Source organism: Ostrea edulis, chromosome 4 (genome assembly GCF_947568905.1).
Source record: "Ostrea edulis chromosome 4, xbOstEdul1.1, whole genome shotgun sequence".
Taxonomy (NCBI): domain Eukaryota; kingdom Metazoa; phylum Mollusca; class Bivalvia; order Ostreida; family Ostreidae; genus Ostrea; species Ostrea edulis.
Genome location: NC_079167.1, coordinates 55,904,384 through 55,930,215, shown reverse-complemented (window position 1 = coordinate 55,930,215; position 25,832 = coordinate 55,904,384). Strand labels below are relative to the sequence as shown.

The 25,832-nt window shown below is 35.2% G+C and overlaps 2 protein-coding genes across 4 annotated transcripts; one reads left to right on the top strand and one right to left on the bottom strand.

Moving 5' to 3' along the window:
- Nucleotides 1-68: 68 nt before the first annotated feature.
- On the top strand, nt 69-17,693 carry LOC125670243 (uncharacterized). 3 transcript variants are annotated; one of them, XM_048905320.2, is made up of 3 exons: nt 69-385; nt 825-915; nt 14,789-17,693. In XM_048905320.2, exons 2-3 carry the CDS (start codon nt 877-879, stop codon nt 15,653-15,655), a joined length of 906 nt encoding a protein of 301 aa, XP_048761277.1. In that variant the 5' UTR covers nt 69-385; nt 825-876; the 3' UTR covers nt 15,656-17,693. The 3 variants fall into 3 exon arrangements, with proteins under 3 accessions (XP_048761277.1, XP_048761278.1, XP_048761276.1); XM_048905321.2 differs by lacking the exon at nt 69-385 and having other exon boundaries at nt 675-915; XM_048905319.2 differs by lacking the exons at nt 69-385; nt 825-915 and adding an exon at nt 10,535-10,712.
- Nucleotides 17,345-24,240, bottom strand: LOC125670245 (uncharacterized). Its single transcript, XM_048905322.2, has 2 exons — nt 23,678-24,240; nt 17,345-18,998 (listed from the first exon to the last, which is right to left on the bottom strand). Exons 1-2 carry the CDS (start codon nt 24,139-24,141, stop codon nt 18,923-18,925), a joined length of 540 nt encoding a protein of 179 aa, XP_048761279.2. The 5' UTR covers nt 24,142-24,240; the 3' UTR covers nt 17,345-18,922.
- Between the last annotated feature and the right edge of the window lie 1,592 nt (nt 24,241-25,832).

Below are 25,832 nucleotides of genomic sequence, written 5' to 3'. Positions count from 1 at the left end.
TCCTGAATATCATAAATTTAATCCGTAAAACCGTCAGTGAAAATAAGAGGTTAGAGCCATGTGATTTTATCTTTTATGTATCGGAAATCAATGCACTTGTATACCTAGGCGATAGTTTTTAGTTTTAGTGTGATTATTTCATATATAGGGAGAGATACATCACGTGCATTTTGCTTTGTGCAGTGTCGAAGTGCACACAGTATACAATTGTTTAGATTCAATAGCATATATAAGGAGAAATCGAATAGGAATCTTCATATTGTTATGGGCATTATACTCGTTGGATGTTTCATGAAATGACTTACGTAAAGAAACCGTGCGTTCTATTTCTAGCCTCTTTGGTTGAAACTCGGTAGCACTGGGTACAGAAATCACCGACCGCAAGGTATGTTAAAACTTTTCTTTTGTATAATCAGAAACCAATGTTTGGAACCAAGTATATATTCATTTAGGTATCAAACCCAAATTTTGTTTCATCATTCTCTGAATGATAGGAACCCTTCGCATTTTGGTTTTCACTTAGGGCAATGCTTAATGGAGCAAGACGAGTTCTAAAACACAAATACGCAACATTAGCTAAACATATCAATGGACATTCTTTGCTGAATGCAGATTTAAAGGCCTCAATGTATTGAGTATTTATTATTGGGTATGCTTGGTTACCTATGCTAAGACAAGTATTTTCAGTTCATCCTGACATGCAGTGCACAGAACTGGTATAAACCTTAGCTTCGGTCAACAATTCGTATGGCTATAGTTTGGAAGGTTGTGTAAACTTTAAAAAGACGGTTAAACGTTATCGTTTGAGTGTGATTCGTTTGTAGGGCGGAAGAATGGCAGGAGCACCTTCAGTATGGTAAATCCGGTCGCTTTTCAATGTCTCAGACTCCTAAAAAATCCTCCTGTGCACAATGGGTAAGTAAAACCTAAACTTATCGTTAAAAAATCTTTGACAAAATCTTAGTACATTGTATATATACATGCACATGCATTGTATAAGTACATTGTGATTGTTTTTCACGACTTGCAGACGGTAAATATTCCTTCTTATTTTGATTACATTGGTAAAACAGAAATGTTAAATGTAGATAATTTTCATTCAATGTTTTCATACTGAAATATTCATCTTTCTGTTTATCATTCTTGGATAAAAGTTTGTTTGTTTTTTGGTAAAAAGCAATAAACATGTAAACTACAGATGCACTATGAAAAGTTAGAAATAGTTGTTAATCAGTAGAATTAAATCAGATTTTAAAATGTTCAAAGCATTGTTCTTAATTCAACCCTCTTCATCTGTGGTCAGGATGTTTTCTCGGTGTACATTTACAAATATTCCGTAATATTGACAAAGTTGATAAAGGTATATGTCTTGGAGCTCTGCCACTTGCACTTGTTCATAAACAACTCTTATATTTATTCAGCTCAAAAACTGCCGATTAGCTATTTTGATTCGCACTCAACCTAAAATATGCATTTTAGCAACCATCATTGAAATTGATATTATTTTCATTATTTAAGCATGATTTCAGAGGATTGTATTGCACAGCTGGGTGTTAATGTGTATTAACCGAACCATACCGAGGGCTAATCAATAAGATCGAAATATCCTCCTTTTACATTCATGTAAGTTCAATGAACTCCATGATTTAAAAATACTTAGATATAATTAATCTTTTGTACGAGCATCCTTAAAAATAGATTGATGTTTGATTGAAATATTCCATTAAAACAATGTAAATCTGGCATTTCAAATTATGGGCGTGGGCCTATGCATGTTACAAAAAAACCTGGTGAAATACCAAGGGGACAAACGCCATGAACTGCTCGACAAAGAAAAAGCGAAAAAATCTTCCATCAGAAATACCCAATCACAATCTACATCAACTTATATGGTGAATCGATCTTTTTAAAATTAAAACAAAATAAGGGAGAGAACGTACCATTTCTGAAATCATTCTCAGCTCCGTATACATTTAAATTATAATCGATGTATAGGCCTAAATAGTTTCATTTATTCAATCTCCTTTTAGAAGACCTATTTATTGAACCGAGCGCAAGGGGTAACGGGGAAAACATTGAACATCAAACGAAAGATTTCCCATGATATTTCAAAAGTCGTGCTTTTTAAAACAATTTAAAACTACTGTTGGTGAACCATGAAAAAGTGAATGGAAATCTATTATCGATCGAGAGATGGCAGACTATGCTTTTTCAAATATTGGTGGTTAAATTGCTACATTTTCTTATAAACGTATGTTAATTGCAATTAAAGGGCTTTGCATGTGCTAGTAACTATGTAAGTGTATAGTCAACTTATATTGTACCCAGTCGTTCGAGTGTTACGGCGATACTAGGGGAAATCATGACAGAGCGTCACGATCGATTTGTTATGATTTCACAATGTAAAAAAGACATTTTGAAAGACGCACGACTTTTTGGTTTTTAAAGCCAAACGATATAAATATTTGTACTGCGTTATTGATAGTGTATTTATAGGTTATAGACTTTGTATGGGAAAATATGACGACCGAGTTTTTTGGCGCGTAGACGGACCGAGCTTGCGAGGTCCGTTCGCGACAAAAAACGAGGTCGTCATATTTCCCATACAAAGTCTATAACCTTTTTATTATATACTTTCAATTTCATTTAGAAACTAACAATAATTTTATTTTTAACAATAACTTCATCGGTTTAACTGAGTAAAAGATGAAAAAGATGACAAATTTGAAAATTAACGGCGTAGAAATTTGATTGTGACGTAATGTTTGCGGGCCGGAATGTTTGCGGGCATATATCGTGTGATATATGCCCGCAAACTTTTAAAGAAAAAAAAAAGAGATGAAATTGAAAGTATATAATAAGGTATAATACCACCCACGTACCTACTATTTTTGATATTCATTAATAGTCAGAAAAACGTCACAAAGAGGTTCCTGAAGATAATGACAATGACCGACTAGTATCAATGTACACTTAAGAAATTTTTTTACAGTTCATATGCAGCGATTTGACATATGTAAGATTACTACTGATCATGTGAATTCATAGCTCCCTCTTCTACAAACCAACTAAAACCCAATTCGTTTTTGACAGAACCCAAAAAAATTTTTTAAAAATCCTTCTGGAACAAAATCCTACACCGAATTTCAGCTAATGTCTTGCTTAACGCACTCATTCAATTGTATGACATAATAGCAAAGAAATGCATAAAAGTAAAGGCTGTGAATTCCTATTATTTATTTATTTTAAAACACGCCTTTATATTGCTAAAATATTGAAATGAATTCGATTGAAAAGGGCTGCATTGCCAAATATAACAATTAAAAAACTATTTATATGGTTTTGGCCTAATTTGGCTTTCATGTAATTCTGCATTCAAATTTTTGCAATGAAATTTTATAAACGATGTTTTCATGCATTATTTAATCAAGAGTTTTAAGCTCACCAGAGCTGAAACATGGAGGAAGCTTTGCCATTAAAACTTGTCCATCTTCTGTCCGAGTCGTAAGATTTCGACTGTTTTCTCTCAGGAAGAACCGAACTTGGTACAAAGTATCTGCGGGTAAAATGGATTCAAATATCATTTTGTTTCAATGAATAAAAATGACTAAAAATAGTAAGAATACAGCACGGGTCACTGGAACCACTACGCCAGAAATGACGAACAAATATGTAGTGTAAATACAAGTTTGTTCAAACTATGTCCACTATCGGTCATAAATGAGCCGGAAATAGGATTCAGCTTTTTACATACTGATGTGTGAGCTGAATATGTTATCTATATGTAGTTCCTTATCATGGCTCCAGGGGTCAAGACGGGGTGTCAATAGAGTTTGATATAGGGATATATATATATATATATATTAACTTTAACACTGTCCCTAAGAAATACAACAAGGACATGTAGTTCTCCTTACGAAGTGTAAATTTTGTATACTTTCAACCTGGGAAAGGGAGAGGCGATGACAACAGTGCATAAACATTTAGTTTGGTTTCCAAAAATAAAAATGGTAAACAAGAAATACAGGATATTATATTCAAGTTAGTTAGAATAATGATCCACAGTCATTCGTGTTATTAAATATCTCTTTTTAAAAAAAAATTGTTTTGATCTCCAGTGAAATCAACAATTAGATCACTAGTAGCAATATTGATTATGTAGCTGGGAAAGTGATATCAACAGAGATGTATATGGTTAGGAAAATATTTGTTAAATGAATATTCATAATTGTTGGCTCATAACTCTGAAATTTTAATAGCGTCACAATATTTTCAAATGAAGTACGTCGCAAATGCATAGATATGCACAAGGTCATGTCTGATTTATTATTTATACATTTAAATAACCGGTTGATTCAACGGTGTTCGAGTCCTGTAGAAGTTATAGTTTATTCTCGGTAATTTTACACACACACAAAAAAAAAAAACCGAAAGACAAATTTATTTTCAATTTCCATAACATTAATTAATGAAATGCGTTAATGTAGTCATCGTCGGTTACCCACGGGTGCTTCTATTCGAATATCTCCATCAGGGACCGTGAGTGGACTCAAAACCGTGGTTTGCGACGATGTAATGTAGTATGCCGGCGTGAAACGTTGCAGTTCATACCCTCATGGATTTTCAAGAAAGAAATTCATATATATATATACATGTACATATATAAATGTAAGACTCCAAAGTGCGATGGGACTCCAAAGTGCGATGGTCACGCCAAACCCCGATGGTCTGCGCCAAACCCCGATGGTGTGACACGCCAAAGTGCGATGGTCCACACTCATGCGCCAAAGTGCGATGGTCTGACACGCCAAAGTGCGATGGTGTGACACGCCGAAATCCATTGGTTTGTAAACGACACAGTGTTGTGGTACAGACTGTACCAACCGTGTGTTGTTTCACTAAAATATCAGCGCAAAATCCATGCATAAAAAATAAGAAGTTCAACTTATTTCATTACCATCTAGAGTTGTGTTATTAAACACAAAACTTTCCAACTTGAAATCGTATAGAATGTTTTGCATTATAGCATATTCTCAGGATTTTATTACGTGTACGTCACAAGTAATAAATGATCATGAATTAAAGAATGTTTGGGCGAAGAAGATAGTTCGACAACAAATGTACTTTGCCGTTCTCACTATCCTCAACCTTGTATACCTTGCCGTTGCTGTCGTCCGTGTTGCATTTCTTCGGTTTCATTTTGAAAGACGTTAAGAATGACGTCACAATGACGTGACGTCACAAACGTTACTGAACTCCGCACCATCGGACTTTGGCGTGGCCATCGCACTTTGGCGTCCGTAACGTTAACAAACCATCGCACTTTGGCACAGACCATCGCACTTTGGCGTGACCATCGCACTTTGGAGCGACCATCGCACTTCAGAGTTTTACATATATACATTTAAATGAAATATATACTGGTGGATTCAAGGGGACCCCCAATTTTCAAATGTTTAAAATGGCACAAATAACTTTTGAAAATTCAAAAAAAGGACACCCCCCCCCCCCCAATCATATTTGGTTCAGTCCTTAATTCTGAAGTTGCCCATGTAGTCGAATATACATTTTCACAGAGCTTATCAGGTGCGAATCCAGGAATTGTGGTTACGGGGGCCGCCTTGAGGCCCCCAGCGGGTCGAGGACGAAGCCCTGGTGGGGACCCAGGGGGTGGGGACCCAGGGGGCGAAGCCCCCGGAAGCTCCTGGATTTTGCAGGTTTTATAGAGCTTGAAATATGTCTCCTATTTAGTCATTTGTACTATTTTCTATCATTTTTCATAAGGTGAAATTAATAAAAATGACGAAAATTTTAAGGGTTTTTGGAAAAAATTAAGTTCTCACAATAAAATATTTCAAGAAATCAAAATATTTTGTTATTCATTTCTCTGGGAGTGGAAGAAATTATTGCTTAATTTATCGTTCAGTACATTTTTCTAAACAAGATACCACGATTTACCTTAAATTTGAAAATTTTAGCGCCCTTAAATCCGCCACTGCTCATATATATATGAAATATATTTTGACTAATCTTAAGAGTCTGTTTTATATTCACATAGCATGTTTCTATACTTACATGTACATTCTAAAGAAAGATCATGCATAAACTAAGTAAACTCAGTATGAGATACATGTATAGTGTAACCATTTAATAGTGTATAGAAAGCCCCGTCTACCAAAAAATACAGCTTATTAGAAGAATGTTACATTTTACAATCAAAATATACATGCTCGGGTCAGTCTCAAACATCGAGTCCATGCTGCTCTCTGTCGCTAGTCCCTTGGGAAAATATGAATGGAAACGGTGTCGATCTGAGGGCCTGTTGTTGCATCCTGCACAAAAGTTATTTCTGCCAAATATATCGTTTATCGATTAAAAAATAATCAAAACAATTTCATGATCGGCATTCTTTTATAAAATGCATAAAATAAACCAAAATGTGTACATGTATTTGACTTCCGTGACACTTTAACACGGCTTCGTTCCTTGGGTTCCCACTAGGGCCCTTACACTGGGGGCATAAAAGTGGCACCAAACCTCTTGCCTCTGAGGATTGGTCCACACCCCGCCCCTACACTGAACTCCTGCATCTGCCCCTGATAGAGATACTTCTATACACTGTATCGCATTCATGAGAGAATGGCTATCATTACAATTGGTAAAGATATCGAAGGCAAAAAACATTTGAAATGTAAATTTTATATATATACGGTTGACTACCTCTGTTTGAGGATCCTCCGTGGGTAATAATTCTTTCGATGTCCATTGGATTATAAGACCATCAGTCAAACATTGACTTTATGTCGTCGCTGCTATTCAAAATGTATTTTCAGAGCTGTAATTTGGTTTCCTCACTAACTGTGGCAGGGGCCTGTTAAAGGAAATGACCCTCATTTCCACCCCCTGCTCTCCATACCTAAATGTCCAATGTGTCGCTTGTAACAAATTACAGTAGGCAATCCGGTCATCGACACTGCCGTCGGGATTACACATAGAAGCACTAAGTAAAATTCTTGAATGAAATTTTATCGAAGGTAGGTCTGATAATATGAAGATGGTGTATACATAGGGGCAGAATGAGTTTAACTTGTCTTGGCGGAGGTTTGCCGTCTTTGAAAGAGTTTAACTTGGTTTTGGCCTAATTTCATAATATTTGACTGAGTTTAATTTGGCTGCGGAGAAGCTTGGTGGTACGTGCTTGAATAGTTGGTGGAGATTTTTCTTTCAACACTCTTGTTCCTTATGTCTTAATTGCGAGGAACGTTCCTCGTGAATATATTTATACTAGGTACAGATTTATTAGAGCACCTGCCTCGGTACAAGTGGTCTCAACAGTAAATGAGTAATACATTGTGTATGATCCTGAATATTCACCGCATTATTGCTACTAAACTTACAAGTCAAACAACAATCAGTTAGTAGAAGCTTATGAAAGTAGAATAATTTTGTATGGCCCGTATCCAGTCAAAGGGGTTGGTATCAGTCCAGGTTCGAAGGGCTAATATTAGGACCGATATTAGTAAGACATGCTCTGTATCATATATATATCTACATGTACCCCAACCCCCCCAACCCCAACCCCCGTATAGAAATGAGGTATAATATATATATATATATAAATTGCTTTTTAAATGTTAATATTTCCCATTTGATGACGTTTTTAATTCTCTGTGTAGTTCTTTACAAATGAAGAATTTAATATTTTAAAGATTTTCAATCCTTTTAATAGTAGCCATTCATGATTGTATAATTGTTCACGGAACTACGTTAATGAAAGAACACAAGATATCACGACACTGTTCAACGACAGCCGCATGACAATTTTGCAGCGACATTATGTTGCCATGATTTGTTAAGTTCCTGTAGGTGTAAAAGAATATGAATTGATACATTTACTTATACACAAAAACTGGAATTCATGATTGAAAAAAAAAAATTTAAATTCGAAGTTCAACATACGTACTTATCTTGGAAGCTTTCCAGCTTATGGCCTTTCATGATTTAAACTGGTAGTTGAAGTCAAAATTGATTGTTTCTCCACTAAAAGAGGAGAAATTCAAAGTCTGGTGGTATGTGTTGTAGAGTTCCTCTGTTTCCGCAATGGGAGCAATCTGGTGTTTCTGAAAGTTCGCATCTGTGTAAATGTGTAGGTGTTATTAGCATATTGTAAACTGATCTTAGAGGGAATTGACTAGATGCAAGGAATCTCATGCACGACGTCATCGTTTATGTGCACAAAATTTATATAAAGTATAAAACCTACTCCGTACCTAATCCGATAAAAATTCCAGTTCTGTTTTAAATAGCTTATATCAGAGTTAGAGAGACTGATAACGGAAAATTCGTATTTAGGATATTTTTCACTTTAATATTCAATGGTGTTTAAGCTTAAGGTCTAACGACACGTTCCTCAAATATCGGATTTTGTAGGCCATTTCTTTGTAATATACCAAAAATATCTATCAATGTTCTTTTTAAACTATTTTAAAAAATGTTTCTCAACTATAAACACCAAAATTTGTAATTACAGTAATTCAAGTTTTTTCCAGTAGGATAATATAAGAAATACGATCCTGTGGTATCTTGCACAAATGCTTGGGAAGGTACCTCAATTTTTTGTGAGGATACTTCATAGACAAATTCTTTGCCGGGAAGAATTACGTATTATTGGGGAACGTGTTGTCTGACCTTAAAGCTTACAGAAGAGTTGGACGAGCCAAAAAAAAAAGCTAAAACGCCCAGGACTACAAATAATCTTTATTTAGTGGTGATGGCGGTGGGGGGGGGGGGGGGGGGTAGCAATAGTCACGTACATATTATATATTTTCTTGCCAGTCCAGTGTAGATGTAAACGTGTATATACCGACATACTTCCGACTGTTTGATCAAACCTTTGCTCCAGTTCCTATCGTAACTGTGCACCTTTGCTATACCTAGGTTTACTGTCTTTACTTGTCTTGTTCTCTCTCTCTCTCTCTCTCTCTCTCTCTCTCTCTCTCTCTCTCTCTCTCTCTCTCTCTCTCTCTCTCTTAATTTCTCAACCAGACTTCATTTGTCTTGAGTGTCAGTTTTCTTCTAATAGCAGCTTTTTCAATGTTCCAAGACATTGCCGTCCTACTGCGACTATTCCGATTATGTCTTTATAGCTAGTCTACTCTCCGTAAATGGAAAAACCAATTTATTTATGGAGTCAGGCCATCGTTAACCATAACAACGCCTAACGATGTTATTAGCCTCTTGGTTTTTTTTTTAATTTGATTTTATATCAAAAGTTCGTAACTTTATACTGGTATGAATTGATTTTCCATCGCTTATCGTGCCAAAGTGGTATGATAATGTGTGTCATGCTTTAAATTAAAACCAATAAAATTTGACTCGAACTATTGCAGGATAAACCCGTCATAAATAGAATAATTTGGAAGATATATAACGCATTTAGTGTTTATAGACTACAAACTGTCAAAGCTGAACAATCCATTCCTCAATATCCATGATCCATCACTCTTAGATTTTCGCCATTTGTTGCCAGTCACAAAGTTCACATTTTGTTATTAAAAACTTTTGGATACGTCCATTAAATCCTACCAACAAGCAGACGTAGTGACAAACTGAATCAGATTCAAGAATTTGGTTAAAGCATAATAAAACATTAACATGTGCGAAATCAGAGACTTTTCATAGAAGAGTTACAACCAAAGATGGTACCTACCGTTCAGAACTGTCTATACAACGAGGTAAGGGGACATTGCAGACCCCCAAAATAACGCTTTTTGTTTTAAAACCTATTGAGCTCATTTTCGTAGCTGAAATTTTTTTTCCCCGTTATAACGCGAAACATTCGCGAATTAACGCGAACCTTTTGCATTATAACGCTTAACTTTCGCGTTATAACGCAAAACTTTCGCGAATAAACGCGTAAAAAAAATTTTTTGAGCAACGAAAATGAGCTCAATGGTCTTTCGTACAATCATAATAGCAAAGGAAAAAGAAAAAAGAAAGAAAGAAATGGTATACAGAATAAGGAGCAGGCAAGGGGGACCCATCTCTCTCTCTCTCTCTCTCTCTCTCTCTCTCTCTCTCTCTCTCTCTGTCGCCCCTCTTGTTCCATCCCATTGCAGGATATGTACATACAGTGAAATCAATGGGAAGTCCCCCCCCCCCCCCCAATTTAGTTCAATAGTTGAGGCTTTCGTATGATCGATTATATATAGCCTTCTTTTTTTAATTAGAATTAATCATTGTCATTCGCAAAATTAATTTATGAATGTATCATCTTCAAACATTTTTAAAACATGATCAGATGGTAAAGCTACTTTATGACACAGAGAGAGACACACACACAGAGAGAGAGAGAGAGAGAGAGAGAGAGAGAGAGAGAGATGTAAGTACGGACATAAAGAAAATGTATCCATGTCTGTTATCTGTTTAACAGTTGTCTAATGGAAGCTAATAGTGTAATAATGATTAATAAAATTCGTATTAAATACAATATCGAATCAGTAAGGAGTCCGAAGAACTATTTAAATCCAAGCGTCGGTAGTTTGGGTAAATAGTCAGACCCGCAGCGAGGTCACTGGGAATTAGCGCTTGCGTTTGTATGTGTTTACTTCCTTTCGCCGTTGTTTAGATGTGCAGGTGAACTGAACATGGAAGGAGAAAACAATTTAACCTTCAGGAAGAGACTAAAGATGAGTCTCTTGACCATAATTCAGGTAAAATTGGTTTGATATAAGTTCTCTTGTGATCAAACAAATCGCTGTCATGGATTCATGAGTTCGGGAAAAATGGCCGTTCTGTGTATCTAGGGTAGAAAGAGATCGATTGTACATGTATAGCAGAAATGAACAGGATTTGTCTTGCGAAATGAAAAAGAATTCATGTTACTGAGTGAATTGTTTTATCGTAATATAAGTTAAGAAGTCCACATAAAAGCGTGTCATGGAATAATCTGTCACATGACTAGAGAATTAGATGCATGACATCACTGTCGATCAAGGAAAATATTGTCATGAGCTATGAATTACACATGCTATCTATTCTGTTGAGGTGGGTTATAGTTAAGTAAAATTTGTTGATGTCACCAACAGTTAGATTGGGCTATTCTGCTGTCATTTCAGTGTGTTTGAGTTCTGATTTATCTTACAACAGAGTGGATGGAAGGTCTACTTTCAAGAGTATGGAACAAAATATTTACAGGGCTTTCAAGAACAATGACAAAGTTATATGATGTTTTTAAAATGCATTCGGGAAGTTGTACCACATAGATTGGAAAGAGCTAAACTTTTCTGATAACATTTGGATTTTTTTTTTTCTGGTGTGTGAAATTTTTTCTCTTCTGACGAGTGTGTTTCAAGGAAGATGTCAATTATCAGAAGGGGCAATAAATTCATGATGAATTATATGCATTCCATACACTAACAGGAGTAGTTTTTACCAACATCATTGAAATGGAGTTTTGAACAGTATGAATACTTTTTCACAATATCAGTTTGATTATCATTGTCTCATGATGTTTTTTTTAGGGTCTGTTGAAAGCCGAAATAAGGCCCCATTCCCAATGTTAAAATCCAGGTATTTTTCCCAATATTTGCTTTAAAATTAAAATAAAAATTACACAGCAGGGTAGCCTTATTGTTCATAAATCTCCTTCACATTGCCACATATTACAATATTTCCTTAAAAATTGTAAAATAATCCAACAGTAAAATTTTGGCGTCTCGTTATTCAAATGTGATATTGGCTTTGACCAAATTGTAAGTATTATACCTCAATGCATTGGTTTTGGTTTTTTCACTACTTTGTTGTGTGAAACGTTTTTCCAAATTTCAAGCAAATGTCGCTACCGGTATTCTTTCCCAATGCATTGGAAAGGCCCTGGCTCTTGATATTCATGAAGACCTAAAAAGAAAACCCTGTGACTTGCTATTTGTATATTCTAAGTAAATCTTGGACATTTCTTTGGGGTCTGACTGAATTAACTGAAGCAGAAGAGCATGTGATGCGCTTGATTACATCGTATTTGATGACATTTCATTATGTTGATAGGGGAAAATATCTCATTCATTGCAAGGTACAATGTATATAGAATCTTGCTTGTTGAAAATGAGCATTTTTGCTGCACAGTTCAGGAACCTTTTGCAAGCCAGTTCAACTGACAGAAAACCATTAGTATTTTACCTATTATTTTTTTTCAGTGTTTCTAGTTTTAATATTGGTGTAATATTATGTAAATAATGGTGTATATCAGCTCAGTTATGTTTGAAAATTCTTTTTTTTATTTAACATATAATCAGTGTTCTAGTTTAGACTTGCCCTTCATTAGTCAATTGAATAAAAGATTTAAAGATTTATGTGCAGATGTGAAGAAATTGACACTCGGTCATAAATCAGGCCTTGGTTAACAGCAAGGACAGAAATAATCCAAATCCACTGAAGCATTAAGTTTGTAGAGCAGCTAAACTTGAAATCAAAACAAAAGAATAATTTGAATTACTTCGTGACTTGATCAATACACAAGGGGTAAAATGTGGAACGAAAAAGAATTAACCATTGATAGGAAATTTACATGTGATAGTATTTCAAAATTTATATCACTGACAAATCAGTTGATATAAAGAAGATATAGTAGCTGCCAGAACATTTCCTGAGTACACAAACATCATTTAAAGAAAGTCATTGGGTATAGATTATGGACATGATCAAGTTGAAGTTGGGAAAACCCAGGAATATTGCAGTGGGCTAGTCTTGACACACACACTCCTTGTCGTGCCATTTCCACCAAAATTTACAATGCAATGATTGTTAAAATTTATGACCCAAAAAATTATTTCAAAGGTAATATAAAACAGAATATGTATTTCTCTGATGGTATATATCTGTTATCATGGTTAGAGAATAGAGAATAATTTTCCTCAGGCAACTTGAAATTTCTAGGCAAAGTAATGTCCTTCCATTGATTGCTCTAGACAAATGATAACATTTCTTGCATATAAAGGATTTTTAATGATTTGTTGAAATGCCATTCCTTTCAACGTATGGAACATCGAGTTTTATTCCAGAGGTGTAATTTGTATGTTATTGATATTCATGCCAACATGTTCAATGATTGTTACTATTTCTATTCCAGTAATTTCTTTTGATTCAGAAAAGTTGAATAACTTCTAAGAGTTCACATATAACAAAGTAAAAGGGTCATGGTCATTCAATGTCATTGTAGTAAATTACGTAACAAAATTCAGTGGTTTTGCTTTTTGAATTCATTGAAGCACAACATCAACAATAACATTTCTGTCGCATTTAATGCACACTACTGTACTTTCGTATTCATGTCAGCCCTGTTTTGATGCTAGATAAAAAGAAATTATGCATACTGAATATTTTACATTAAATGTTTTGGTACTTCAATGTTTATTAGTCTGCAAAGTTTTTAACTTGGTTAGCAAGGTGGATGAGGTAATTTCATTTTGCCCTGTCAGTGATGATAGCCACATGATATACATCTAAAGAGACTAGTGTACAGAGAATCAATAGTTTAGTTTTTATTTGTGGTGTGTATATATACAATTATATATTCTTTAGAAATATATATATATTGAATATCTGGAGAATATATATAGATATATAACCATGATAATATATTTTGTACATTCATTACATGATAGTGTGGGAGAAATGAAGATCTATTCACCCGAGAAAAATCAAAGTCCCCATAGGGAATATGATTTTTCCTGGATGAATGGATCTTCATATCTTCCGAACATTCATGCAACAAATTGTTATACCGAAACAAAGCAAGACGAAAGAAATGCATTTGATATTGGGGTTCATTCATTTATACATTTTATGTAGCTGAGATCACCTTTAAGGTCACACTGTGTCATCAGCAGATTAGAAGGTACAAACAACGAAAAAGTGATATGATAAACATTTTTGTGTTTCCTTACTCCTTGAATGCTGATTACTTGCATTTTCTTTGTATCAACTAAAATCAGGTGATTTAACTGTGTATCAGAAACATGTGTATAAACAAATTCCTTTTGTGCCTTACGAACTTACTTGAAATGATTCAGACTTATTGTGACGTCACGACAAACTACGTTTACATAAAACTTTTGGAAAATGCACGAGACTTCCAAAGGGATGAAATATGATGAGAAAATATGATAGGAAATATGAAGTTTTATTCTTCCCATCTTCGTTAACCAAGGATTTTCAGTTCTCTTGGCTCCCTGTTTTTACAGGGAGCAGAGTGTGTGTGTGTGTATATATATATATTTATATATATATACATATATATTTATATATATAAAAACTATTATTGTCCTCTAAGCACATAGACTATACATGATCTTAGGAGTCCTATATTCATGTAGATTCACCATGTTAATAATTTTCCTTATAAGCGAAAAGTGAACATTGCACACATAAGAAAATTGGTCATTGGTGTGTACATGTGTGCATTGAAATATTGTAGTTATATTGTTGATGCTACACAAGTAACAGATTGAAACTTGTTAAATATCAATCTATTTGCATCATATAACCGGGAACATTGAACAAAAAATGTACAGATACTGAAAAATATTGACCATCAATATATTACCCAGTATACATTTCACAGAACAGTACTATCCACAGCTGTCTGTAATCCATTATTGACAGCTTTATATGGATGATATACATGTACATATACATGTACATATAAAGAAGACATTGTCTTATTTTCTTTAAAAAGTGTCTGCTTTTTCCATGATATTGTGTTTAATAGTGTCATCTGCTTTTGTTTCAGATGCCCAGGATGCACTCAAGCTCCACCCAGTGCTGTCTGTGTGTGGTGGGGGTCTTTATGTTCCTCATGGGGATCATTATGGTATCTACTGGAGTGTGTCTTATCCTTAACTATGGCTACTTTGACAATGCACTGTTTCCCCCTGAACTACAAAGCCAGGAAGGCAAAAGAACAGTAGGGATTATATTAACTGTATCAGGATTTGCTGCTGTGTTTATAAGTGTTCTAGTGAGTTCCATATATCTGTGTTCACGGAGTAAGACTCCTTCTGTGCACTCAAATGAACTTAACACTATTCCAAATAGTGGAAGAAAGTCTTCTGCTGGAAGTAGAAACAAAGTTGCTGCTTCTAACGTTGTTACAACTGCTGGGAAGAGTAAAACATCGTCCAATTCTGTCACATCCAAATCTCATCAAAGTAAGGGCAAAGACATGCATTCCACGGCAGTACCTCGTCCCAGACATCCAAGAAAGCGGAAAAAGCAGAGGATACTCCAGAAAAGCAAGCTAGAGGGCATACAAGAAGCTGATGCCATTTCCAGAAAATTCTCAGAGAAAGACGTCAATAGTTCTGTTGATTTGACAGGCCATGACGATATACACAGCGAAAAAAATTCTCAGGAAGGGACCTTATCTGCCATGGAAATGCAAGAGGAAGTTTTTATCGCAAGTGACAATACTGTGTTAGTCTCATCTTCAAATTCTGTTGCATCTAGTGATGACTTGCCACATGTGGACAATCCAGCATATACTGAACCTGAAGTCTTAAAAGAGTGCGACCAGTCCTCCACATCAAGTGGATTCACAGGATCAGAGAAAACTGACAGTCTCCACAAGGTGGAGTATGGTACAGACTCCCCTGTGTGATTGTGCTACAGAACACAGAATATCACTAGTCCCACAGATCATAGAAGGATATCCTGCATGTAGTATCATTTTAATTTCAGCAAGGAAGCTGGTCTTCTTAATTGAAATATTTTTTTTTAAATATATATATATATATATATAAGCTATATATATATATATATATATATATATATATATATATACAAATTTTGTATGTGATAAAAAAATATAAGTGCTTGAACATGTTGTATATATCATTGTACTTGATATGTAGAGGTCTAGTATCCCTCCCATCAAGACTTCTAAAGCTATTTTTCTAATGGAAGTCCCAATTTAATTGTCTTGCTGTGCATTATAAAAAAATATATATAGATTGTTATGGCAGGTTACAAAATTGTCACCAGGAATTGATTTTTGAATTCAGTATGACAATAGATCCTAATCTTTTCTGTCAGATTTTTAAAGAAATATAAATCCAATCCGTGATCAATTTTCTGTTGCTGCTTTTTGGTGTCGGTAGCCATTGGCAATGCATGATATGAATTTTATTTTTGTACAATTTTATTGATTTTTGTCAGGGGGGAAAGTTGTGAAAATTGACAATATTATTAGGTATGGCATTTTGTTTTTTGTTTTCCATTTAAGCAGAAGATGAATCACCTTTGGGCTTTGGCAGCACATTTGTTTTTTCCTTTCTCTATGTAACTCAAAGAATGAAGATTGTAAGCCCCTCCTCTTTAGGATATAGTAAATGTATTGTGCAATCTAGCTTTGTCTCAATGATGATGCCATAATAAGCTGTCCATTTAGTCAAGCATATAGTTTACATAGAAACAATTCTTAGGCTGTCCAGATACTGCTGAAAACACCAATGGTCACTGCCAAATATTTTGGTGTTGTACAACCGTAAGTTCATTCTATAATCTTATAAATGTTGTGTACTTTGTATACTCAATCATTATCAATATGAGTATATTTTTTGTTGAGCCATTTTTTTGTTCTGGTTGTGTGTTTACCATTAATTAAAGTCTATTTCAATGAATGAAAACATTTTAATGTAGCACCCATGTACACTACTTGTAGTTGTGAATGAGAGATTGAGAGAGATCTACTAGTTTATATCCTGTGCCTCATGAATCTTTAATACAGAATGTATGTATTTATAAAGTCTAGTCTATTGATGTTCACCATGTTTCCAAATTGTTGTAATTTTGACTACTTTATTTCTTTGCAACATCAAACATGTTTCTCCTACTCATTCGAAAAGCATCTGCTGCCATGCTAGTTTGGAATCTCTCCGTTGTGTTGTTTACATATACAGTTTTGTATACCATATATTGATATGCAAACAATGACTGTGTACAAGATATATACATGTACCTACCAAATGCGAAGAGATTACATCAAGACTGCAAAATTAAAAGAAAATTCATGAAATCAATGTTCTCAAATTAGAAAATTATGTACAATGCTCAAGTATATGGAATCAGATTGTATGTTGGATAAGAAAAATGCTTTCTCTTCTTTTAGTTTTTCAGACTTAATTTGAAAACTTGGAGGGTAACATACATGTATGGCATGCATGTATTTCTAGTAAATACTTACACTAATATTTTTTTTTTCATTTTGATTAGCCAGAAATGTTCCACTAAAACTAACATTTATTTTCATATTTTTAGATAAGGATAATGAGTTCTAGACAATATTGTGTGCTGGTGACTCAAAAACGAAAATTTTAACTGTGATATAAATTTAAAAAACCACAATTTTTTACTGCAATGTTTCATTTATTATTCCATTAAACCTTATAATTTCATTCACAATATCAAACGAGATGTTGTTAGTATTTTCCATATGCTCATTGTGCTGCAATAAGCAGATACAATCAAGTGACTTGGCAATTTCCTGACAGGGTTACAGAGAATGACCGCATGTTCTGTCTATGTATTTATTATTTTGTAGATTTATTATGAAAATGTGTACCATATAAAGTGACAAATACGATACGTTATTGTTAATTTTTATTAAATAAGAATCGAAATAAACTTAAGATATTATTTTTGTTGGTTTTTTTATTCTTTTGTTGTTTTTTTTTTTTTTGTCTTAATTTTAAAGTTATGCAATATTTTTTTTAATCGCACTAACTGCAGAAAAGAAAGGATATGATTCACCTACAAATTGCCAACCAAGAGCAACTGTATTCTGATTGATTTTCTGAGTGTATATATGAAATTCTGGTTCAATATTTTATTCAAAGCCAATGTGTCAATATTGTATCTTCCAAGGACTCCGTGACCATTTTGAAATAACACTCAAGTGGTATGGCTAGTTTATTGCAAAACCACTCAGTGTAACGATAAATAATTACAATTTTATAGAGAAATTTTCTGCAGAGTCATTTCATCTCGGAAAACCCTCAGGTAGCTACCCGCAATATTGACGCGGGGCAATTTACAATATTGATTAAGAGCGTCCCTGGCAACGGAAGTTCTGCACTGGTGGACTGCAAAGTTTGGCGATGACGTACTCGTGGGACTCCAGAAGATAGTATTGATAACCTCCGCATTCTTCGTGCTTGAGTAATCTTGCTTGTCAGCAGAATCCAAAACCCTGGAATGAAATCATGTGGGGGTTTTCCCCAAGATCGATAAGTCTTTTTTCTTCTCTTCTTTCTTTCAAAAGATTAAGGAAGAACACAATGAAAACTTCTTAATTGTCGGTTTTAAAATAGTTTGTAATATTTGTACATCATTAAAAACTAGTTTGTGTAATGTTTAAATACGAGTACATGTTTGGATATTCATAATTACTGAAGCAATTAATCCTGCTTTGTTATTGAAAATGATATAACAAATGTACAGTGTCTGCAATAGAAAGAGAGTACACACAGGACCTGCGTCTTGCCGTGTACCAATATATGGACTCGGCCAAGGATAGTTATATATGTAGGTTATCAAGTTCAGTATATAAATTGTGTTATCAGTCTAATACTATTAATGAAAGTAATATTTCAAAGTAATGTATATCCTCATGGGACGAACCACGAAGAACAACGTTGATATTTATATGGGGTAGAATGAACCACAATAGCAGTTATTCTAAGGTTATCTGTGCTTGGTTTTCATATCGATGTAAAAGAAAACTGTTATTTGCGAATCATTCTCGAATCTCCTTATTTTTCTTTTCAAACTCGGTGTAAACACGTCGCACTTGTTTCATTTATTGCTGGCAAGAGAGTCGCAGAAGAAAACTATCTTTATCAAGCTGGATGAGTTCTTGTGGAGTTGTTTACACAAGGGAAATTGAAACATTGCTCGTTGAATTCAAGGTGTCACAAAGCCAACAGGAACAACCACATTCAGAGCTGAAACAAAATCAGAATTGGCAATTTTAAAGTCAAATCTCTCAGAGTCGTGAGCAATAATGTAAATATTTGAACTTCGAAAGATATACATATTGTACAAAGCACTAAATACAAGATATATATATATATATATATATGTGTGTGTGTGTGTATGAAGGTAGAGACCTTTCTGCTCTACCAAAATTTAAAATTTCATGATCCTCGGGTAAAGGTTCTGAATCCAGGGCGGGGCCAAACTTGGTATAATATTCATGTGTACACATTTAAAAGTAAATGGATGCTTAGAAGGATCAGATAGCCCTTTACCAAATGTATATTTCATGATCCCAGGGGTAGGGATTTTGATACCAGGGTGGGGCCAAAATGATCATGTGCGTGTTAACAATTGGAATATTTATAAATTCTTGATATGTACCACTCCAATTCTTTTCAAATTGGGATGAAGCATCTTTGGGACAAGGGGGAGGGGGCATAATTGTAAATTTCAGGATTTCTGCATCCCTGGGGAATTAGAGGCGGGGAAAATCTGTCAAAAATTGCCCATTTTCAAAAATCTTCACAACCGCATATCTGCAAGTGATTGTAGAAAAGAAGAATTTTGAAAATTGGTCAATTTATTGCAGTTTTTGCCACGCCCCGGGGGTGCAGGAGTCCTGAAGTTTATAATTTATATCCCTTGACAACGTTTATTTTCTGTTATTTTCATATGCAAACTAAGTTATTTTCACATATGCAATTAGATTAATTACCGGAACACCCCCCCCCCCCACCCCACTCTTTTGGTGGAAGTCACAATTTTTTAACTGTACTCGTGCATGAAACAAAGAAGAGGCTATTCCGTTTTTCAATTGCAGTATTGACTGAAGGGTAATTTACAACATTGCATAGCACAAGAGGAATGCAGTTTTTAGACAGATCACACTTCACAGACAGTCAAGATAGCTATTGATCCAGTTAACATTTAATGTCATGACGATAAAAACACATCCGTCTGAACAGAGTTTGGAAAACCCAAAGTGCTTGACAATAATAGGTGTCAATTATAGCTATGAGTATTGTTTTTCACAAAAAGAATGATATACATGAATTTTATGGGTATAAGTACAGTATGTACAGACGAAATCCTGTAGCGTAAGAAAACGTATATTACAAGTCAACAACAAAGAGAATATATAATTTGAGTAAAAAAAAAAGTGCGCAGTTCATACTTTAAAAGAAGTAATGAGAGCGTCGGAGGAGTTTGTTAGAAAATATTCCCCGAGGTCGAGAAATTTTGTTGGAAAATAAAGGGGGTTTTCTTTGCCAACAATTAATGTTTCTAACCCGAAGGGTCATTCTTCAACAATTCTGACAGAGAGATCTCTGTTTAATACCACGGTGATGTTCGTACGAAAGCTAGGTGCTAGGGTGTAGAATTATTATTGATCTAACTGGCGGCCGCCACTTATTATCTGGCGGCCACCAGATAAATTCACTGGCGGCCGCTATTTGATTCAACTGGCGGCTGCTACTTAATTTATATGGCCGCCACTCAATTTATATGGCGGTCGCCAGTTATTCAACTCTCTCTAACTCTCTCTCTCTCTCTCTCTCTCTCTCTCTCTCTCTCTCTCTCATCCCGTGGGGATGTGGGTTAGAATAGGTCCTCAGTACCCCTTGCTTGTCGTAAGAGGCGACTAAATGGATCGGTCCTTCGGAGGAGACCGCAAAAACCGAGGCCTCGTGTCACAGGCCTCCCAGCTCAAAGGCCGTAAGTGCCGAGCATCTAGGCTTAAATTTTGCAGCCCTTCACCTGCAATGGTGACGTCTACACATGAGTGAAATATTCTTGAGAGGGACGTTAAATAATATACAATCAATCTATCTATCTCTCTCTCAAAATGAAAGGGGAGCAATCCGTTTTTCGATTGTGCTGTTAATTTACAAAGTTATATATTAATGTTCACGATATCAACTGTCGACATATTCGCGCACGAGCAAATCTCCATGTGTACTTAATATACCAACGTATCAGGCACGTAGAACCAGGGGGCTAACCCTCCACTTTTTTGACAACGTTTATTTTCTGTTATTTCATATGCAAACTAAGTTATTTTCACATATGCAATAAGATTAATTGCCGGAACCCCCACCCCCCCCCCCCCCCCCACTCTTTTGGTGGTAGTAATGAATGGTAACAATGTAATAATGAATGAATTGATGACGAACGGAACCCCCTCCCTCCAATTTAGGAGTATAAGGTTTGAGCAAAAAAGAAATTTTAGGTTCCTTTTCTTTTTGTCAACAATTGTAGAAGACAATTTCTCCTCCGACTGTCTCTACACTTTAAAAAGGGATCCTACGTGTTTGCACATTATTCTAAATTTTTCAAAAATAATTACTCAGCAATATGAAATTAAATTGTTTTTGAAATTGGTAGCCGTCATGTATAAATCAAGTAGCTAGTTCATTTATATGGCGGTCGCAAGATAATAAGTGGAAGCCGCCGGATAAAATAAGTGGCGGCCACCAGATAATAAGTGGCGGCCGCCAGTTAAATGAATATTAATTCTATACCCTGGCACCTATTGGGTTCCGTATGTTAGAAACATTTTTTAGAGAACATTTATTTTTTGAGAGACGTGCAACCATATTGTATACGACGTCAAAGTACAGAAAGCCACTGGACACAACGGATGATTTCATTAACCAGCTAGACATCACCTGAAAATACTGCTTAATAAATGAAAGCATGTACACAAAAGGTCATTGACCTTGATCACCTTAGTAACACACAACATAAAACATGAATTAAATTGATTGATTGATTGATGTTTTCCGCCACACTCAACAATTTTTCAGTTATCTGGTGGCGCCCAGTTTTTATTGGTGGAAGAGAGAACCCAGATACAATATACCTGGGAAGAGACCACTGACCTTCCGAAAGTAAACTGGGAAACTTTCTCACTTACCGACCGCCGGGATTCGAACCCGCGCCGACAGAGGTGAGAGGCCGTGTGATTTTGAGCGCGATGGTCTAACCACTCAGCCACGGAGGGAAAAAAAAGGGGGGGGGGGTAACTTTTCTGATTCTGGTTAAAAGCAACCTTTGAGCAAAGATTAAGCTGAGGCCCAGACAAATATTTTGCTCTTTTTAAGTGACTTTGATTCAATGTCGTAACACACTGTCCGGTCATAAGTAACCGGTGATTTTAAGTATGAGTTCAGGAGTAAATATATATAATGCATTCTGAATTTTATTGCCTCTATTCTCAGTATAACTACATACCCAGTTTTTGCCCTTGATATTCAGGAATGAAGAAGATTTTTACAGATTTAAATAACGTGTAACTGGTTTTTTTTTTACCGATATGATCCTTATAATTCAACCCTGAAATCTGAGTCATGGACCGTGAATTTTATAATTTTGGTAGATGCATTTATCTTCACTACAATTAAATGCGTCTACTGTCCCTAGATGTTCGGGTATTACGAGGACGTTCAATACAGCACCATTTAATGCATTTTCTCCTCACTGTTTGATCCATATACAAAATGTAGCCATGTCCTGGGGCGCCTGAAGCCCTAACCAAGAGATCGTGAATTTAAATTTTTCACAATTTTAATAAAATATGGGTTTTCATCCTCAGTAAAACTAATTGCACCTACATGTATATACGTTAAAGGGTAAATACGAAGATATTAAAACATTTCAAGTATTTTCAATACATTGTCTTGGGCCTGAACCTCTAACCCAGAGGTCATGAATTTCACTATTTTGGGGTTTCCTTGCTCAGTACAACTCTGCAACTAATTTTTTTTTTTATGTCAGATACCCAGGAGTAAAGAAAATGGATTTATAACGATTGCGTACTATTTTATTGTCTGACAACCAAAGACGAGGGACGGACAACCCACGACGAGGGACGGACAACTCACGACGACGGACGGACAACCCACGACGACGGACGGACATGGATAGAAGTAGGTCACCCGAATGATTCAGGTTGATTTCATTGATATGATATCGCGTAATTTTGCTTGAATACGTTCTTTGTCTCTGTTTAACTACTAAAGTATCCGATAAATGATTGGTGAAAATAAGATTTCATTGAAGGGAATCTAGTTTTACATTAAAGGGCATCAATAATGATTCAGTCCAGGATATTTCTGGAAAAATAATCATTGCTTTAGAAATAGATATGAATTGACTCAACATTAACTATAGGGGAAATACATGCTTTTAGAATTCAAAATAAAACGAAAGACAAGTCCTGAGCATGGAAAATTTGCACAAAACATTAATCAGAATTATGCAGTCGTTTTATTCCTCCGATTCATGAGTACATATTAATTCATTCATCCAAATTATTCTGTCGTTATATTGCACGAAAATTGTAATGCTCTAGAATAGGAAAGTCATAAAGCATTATGGAAATAAGATATATTAAACTTTTTCTTTTTGAAATTTAGGCAATACCTAGCCTCTGTCTTCAGATTTGAGACCGATCGTTATGCTGTTGCTTTATCGGTCGCAAGCAGTTTTAGACTAGCTAGCTATCGCTTCCACGATTTGTGCAGACTTCGATTTTTGTTTAAATACTGATTTAAATCATTGACACATTCTGCTTTAGTCAGCTTTGAACTTGTTTCTGTATTGACATTTTCCAATCCCGAGTTTGCATTTAAACCGCAATTACCTCGCAAGATTGTAATTTCTGGAACTGGGTCCTTTAGCCGTCGTCATTTCGATAGACTCTGCCAAAGATACACGACTGCCAAGAACGTTGTCATCTATGTCACATGTGTACATATCACTGATACCATATACCACTTCCTCGTCGTTGTCACGACAACACCAACAACAAATGTTTTTCTTTCGTCGTTCACGTTGGTAGACCACAATAGATAGACATAAAAGAGTTCCACCAAACAATATTAAAAATGTACCACTGGCAACTAGAGCTTCAAATGATACGATATCAAATATTAAAACCTGTTTCAGTCCAAATATAAGCAAGAAAAATCCAATGTTTGTAATCATGATGGCAAGTAAGGCTAAACAACCGTACACCTCCTTTGAGAGATGCTGAATGGTTTTCTCGAGGAATGTCTTAGATTGCCTTTCTCTTGAGATGCTAGTACCAAGAGATAAATGTTTCATATCCGAACATTTCACTTGTATTCATCTCTATGCACGTCAATTTCATGTACATGATAAGGATGTAATGTTACAAGGAATACTTGTGTACATATGAAAGAAAAGGGAACAGCTGTCACCGCACACACAAACACAATATACAAATCAATGAATTAAACATTATGTTACTTAACTTTTTATCTACTTGCTCATGCATGCCTGGAAATATGCTTTACATGTTTGCACGTGATAATTTATCACTGTAAAATTTCAGAGAATACAGTATACAACTATAAGCATGTTTAGGTCAATACCATGCATTAGCTACCCGAGAAGTACAATATTCACTAAGTGCGAGATAAATACAATGTATTGTACTTCAGAGATAGCTAAAGCAATGTAAATATCGATAACTACTTTATTATATGATTGAATAATTCAAAATATCAAAACTGGATACTGTCTTTGAACAATACCTGGTCGGCCATTTTTGTTTACAGCTAAACTACAATAGATAGTCAAAAGCGATATAAAACCAAAAGGTTTTGTTTATTGTGTAACAAATTAAAAATTTGAAACCAGCTACTAAAAATAAGTAGAAAGTGCCAAACATAACTCATCTGCTATCTTCATATTGGGCTGATGCTGCCATAATTCAATAATTGTTACTCGGTTTTGCGAGAGATTTCACCCTTTTCTTTCTACACATTATAGTGCAAAATAATCGAAAGTGAGTAGAGGTGTGACCGTTGACCAAAAAAAATTATAATTAATCGTCTCATTTTTGAAATTCACAACTCATTTTTGTTCCGATTATGGAGAAATGAAATGCTCTTCACCTCGAAGGAATGAATACTCAGTAAGTGAATCATTCAACTTTCCGAGGTTGCTGAATCTCATCCACTTGGAAAACACGGAATTATTCGATAAACATTATTTTGTCAATTTCATCATTTCGACCAAAGATAAGAATGAATTTAATTCTTTTAAAAATTCCATTCTTTCAATCCAAGTCAATTTGGAGTTGGCTTGAATATACTGGACTTTAGATGGATTTATACGGAGGAGAAGAGGTTTGGCATGTACACGTATACAGAGATAAAGTCGGTGAGAGACGCGTGACATCCAATGGTTATCCGTGATCTTCATACCCCTTTTTCGTGTCATTGCCTGGGTTCATATACATTATCTCCTGTTATCCCTCAATAAATATGTTATACCGGTTGTGCATTAATTATAAATGTAGATATCAATATGATAGCAATTTAGGAACCATTTAAAGAATTTGTGATTTCTCAACCTTCATTTTGTCTCCAGTAAGAAAACGCTGGTCAGGGAGGGGGTGGGTGGGTGTGAAATAACTACCTTTGAATTCCGTAATCAGTTCATGGTGGAAGGGAGAGAAACATCGGTAATGCATTCATCAAACACATTGCAGACAAGGTCACGTTTATCAATTTAAAAACTAATACTCTGAAAGCTTAAAATTTGTCGTACACTGTATTTACAGACTTATAAGAATGTTACAATCAATATTTCGTGACGCTTTTCTCCCCATTGATTTTATACAGCTGATGATGAACCGTTGCAATCGATACAAAAGATTTATCGATATGAATGAACACCGGCCCACAGAACCACGCCTGAATTGATATAAAGAATCGGTATTTGTGTTGAATGTATTTCTAGACCAATAAAGCCCGTCACTCCTTTGG

Bases quoted from the DNA above. Each gene is read 5' to 3' on its own strand.
- LOC125670243 (XM_048905319.2), top strand. From the start codon at position 10,647: ATGGAAGGAGAAAACAATTTAACCTTCAGGAAGAGACTAAAGATGAGT. The intron at 10,713-14,788 runs GTAAAATTGGTT...CTTTTGTTTCAG, and splicing joins GTCTCTTGACCATAATTCAG to ATGCCCAGGATGCACTCAAG.
- LOC125670245 (XM_048905322.2), bottom strand. From the start codon at position 24,141: ATGAAACATTTATCTCTTGGTACTAGCATCTCAAGAGAAAGGCAATCT. The intron at 18,999-23,677 runs GTAATTGCGGTT...ATTTTGTTTCAG, and splicing joins AGAAATTACAATCTTGCGAG to CTCTGAATGTGGTTGTTCCT.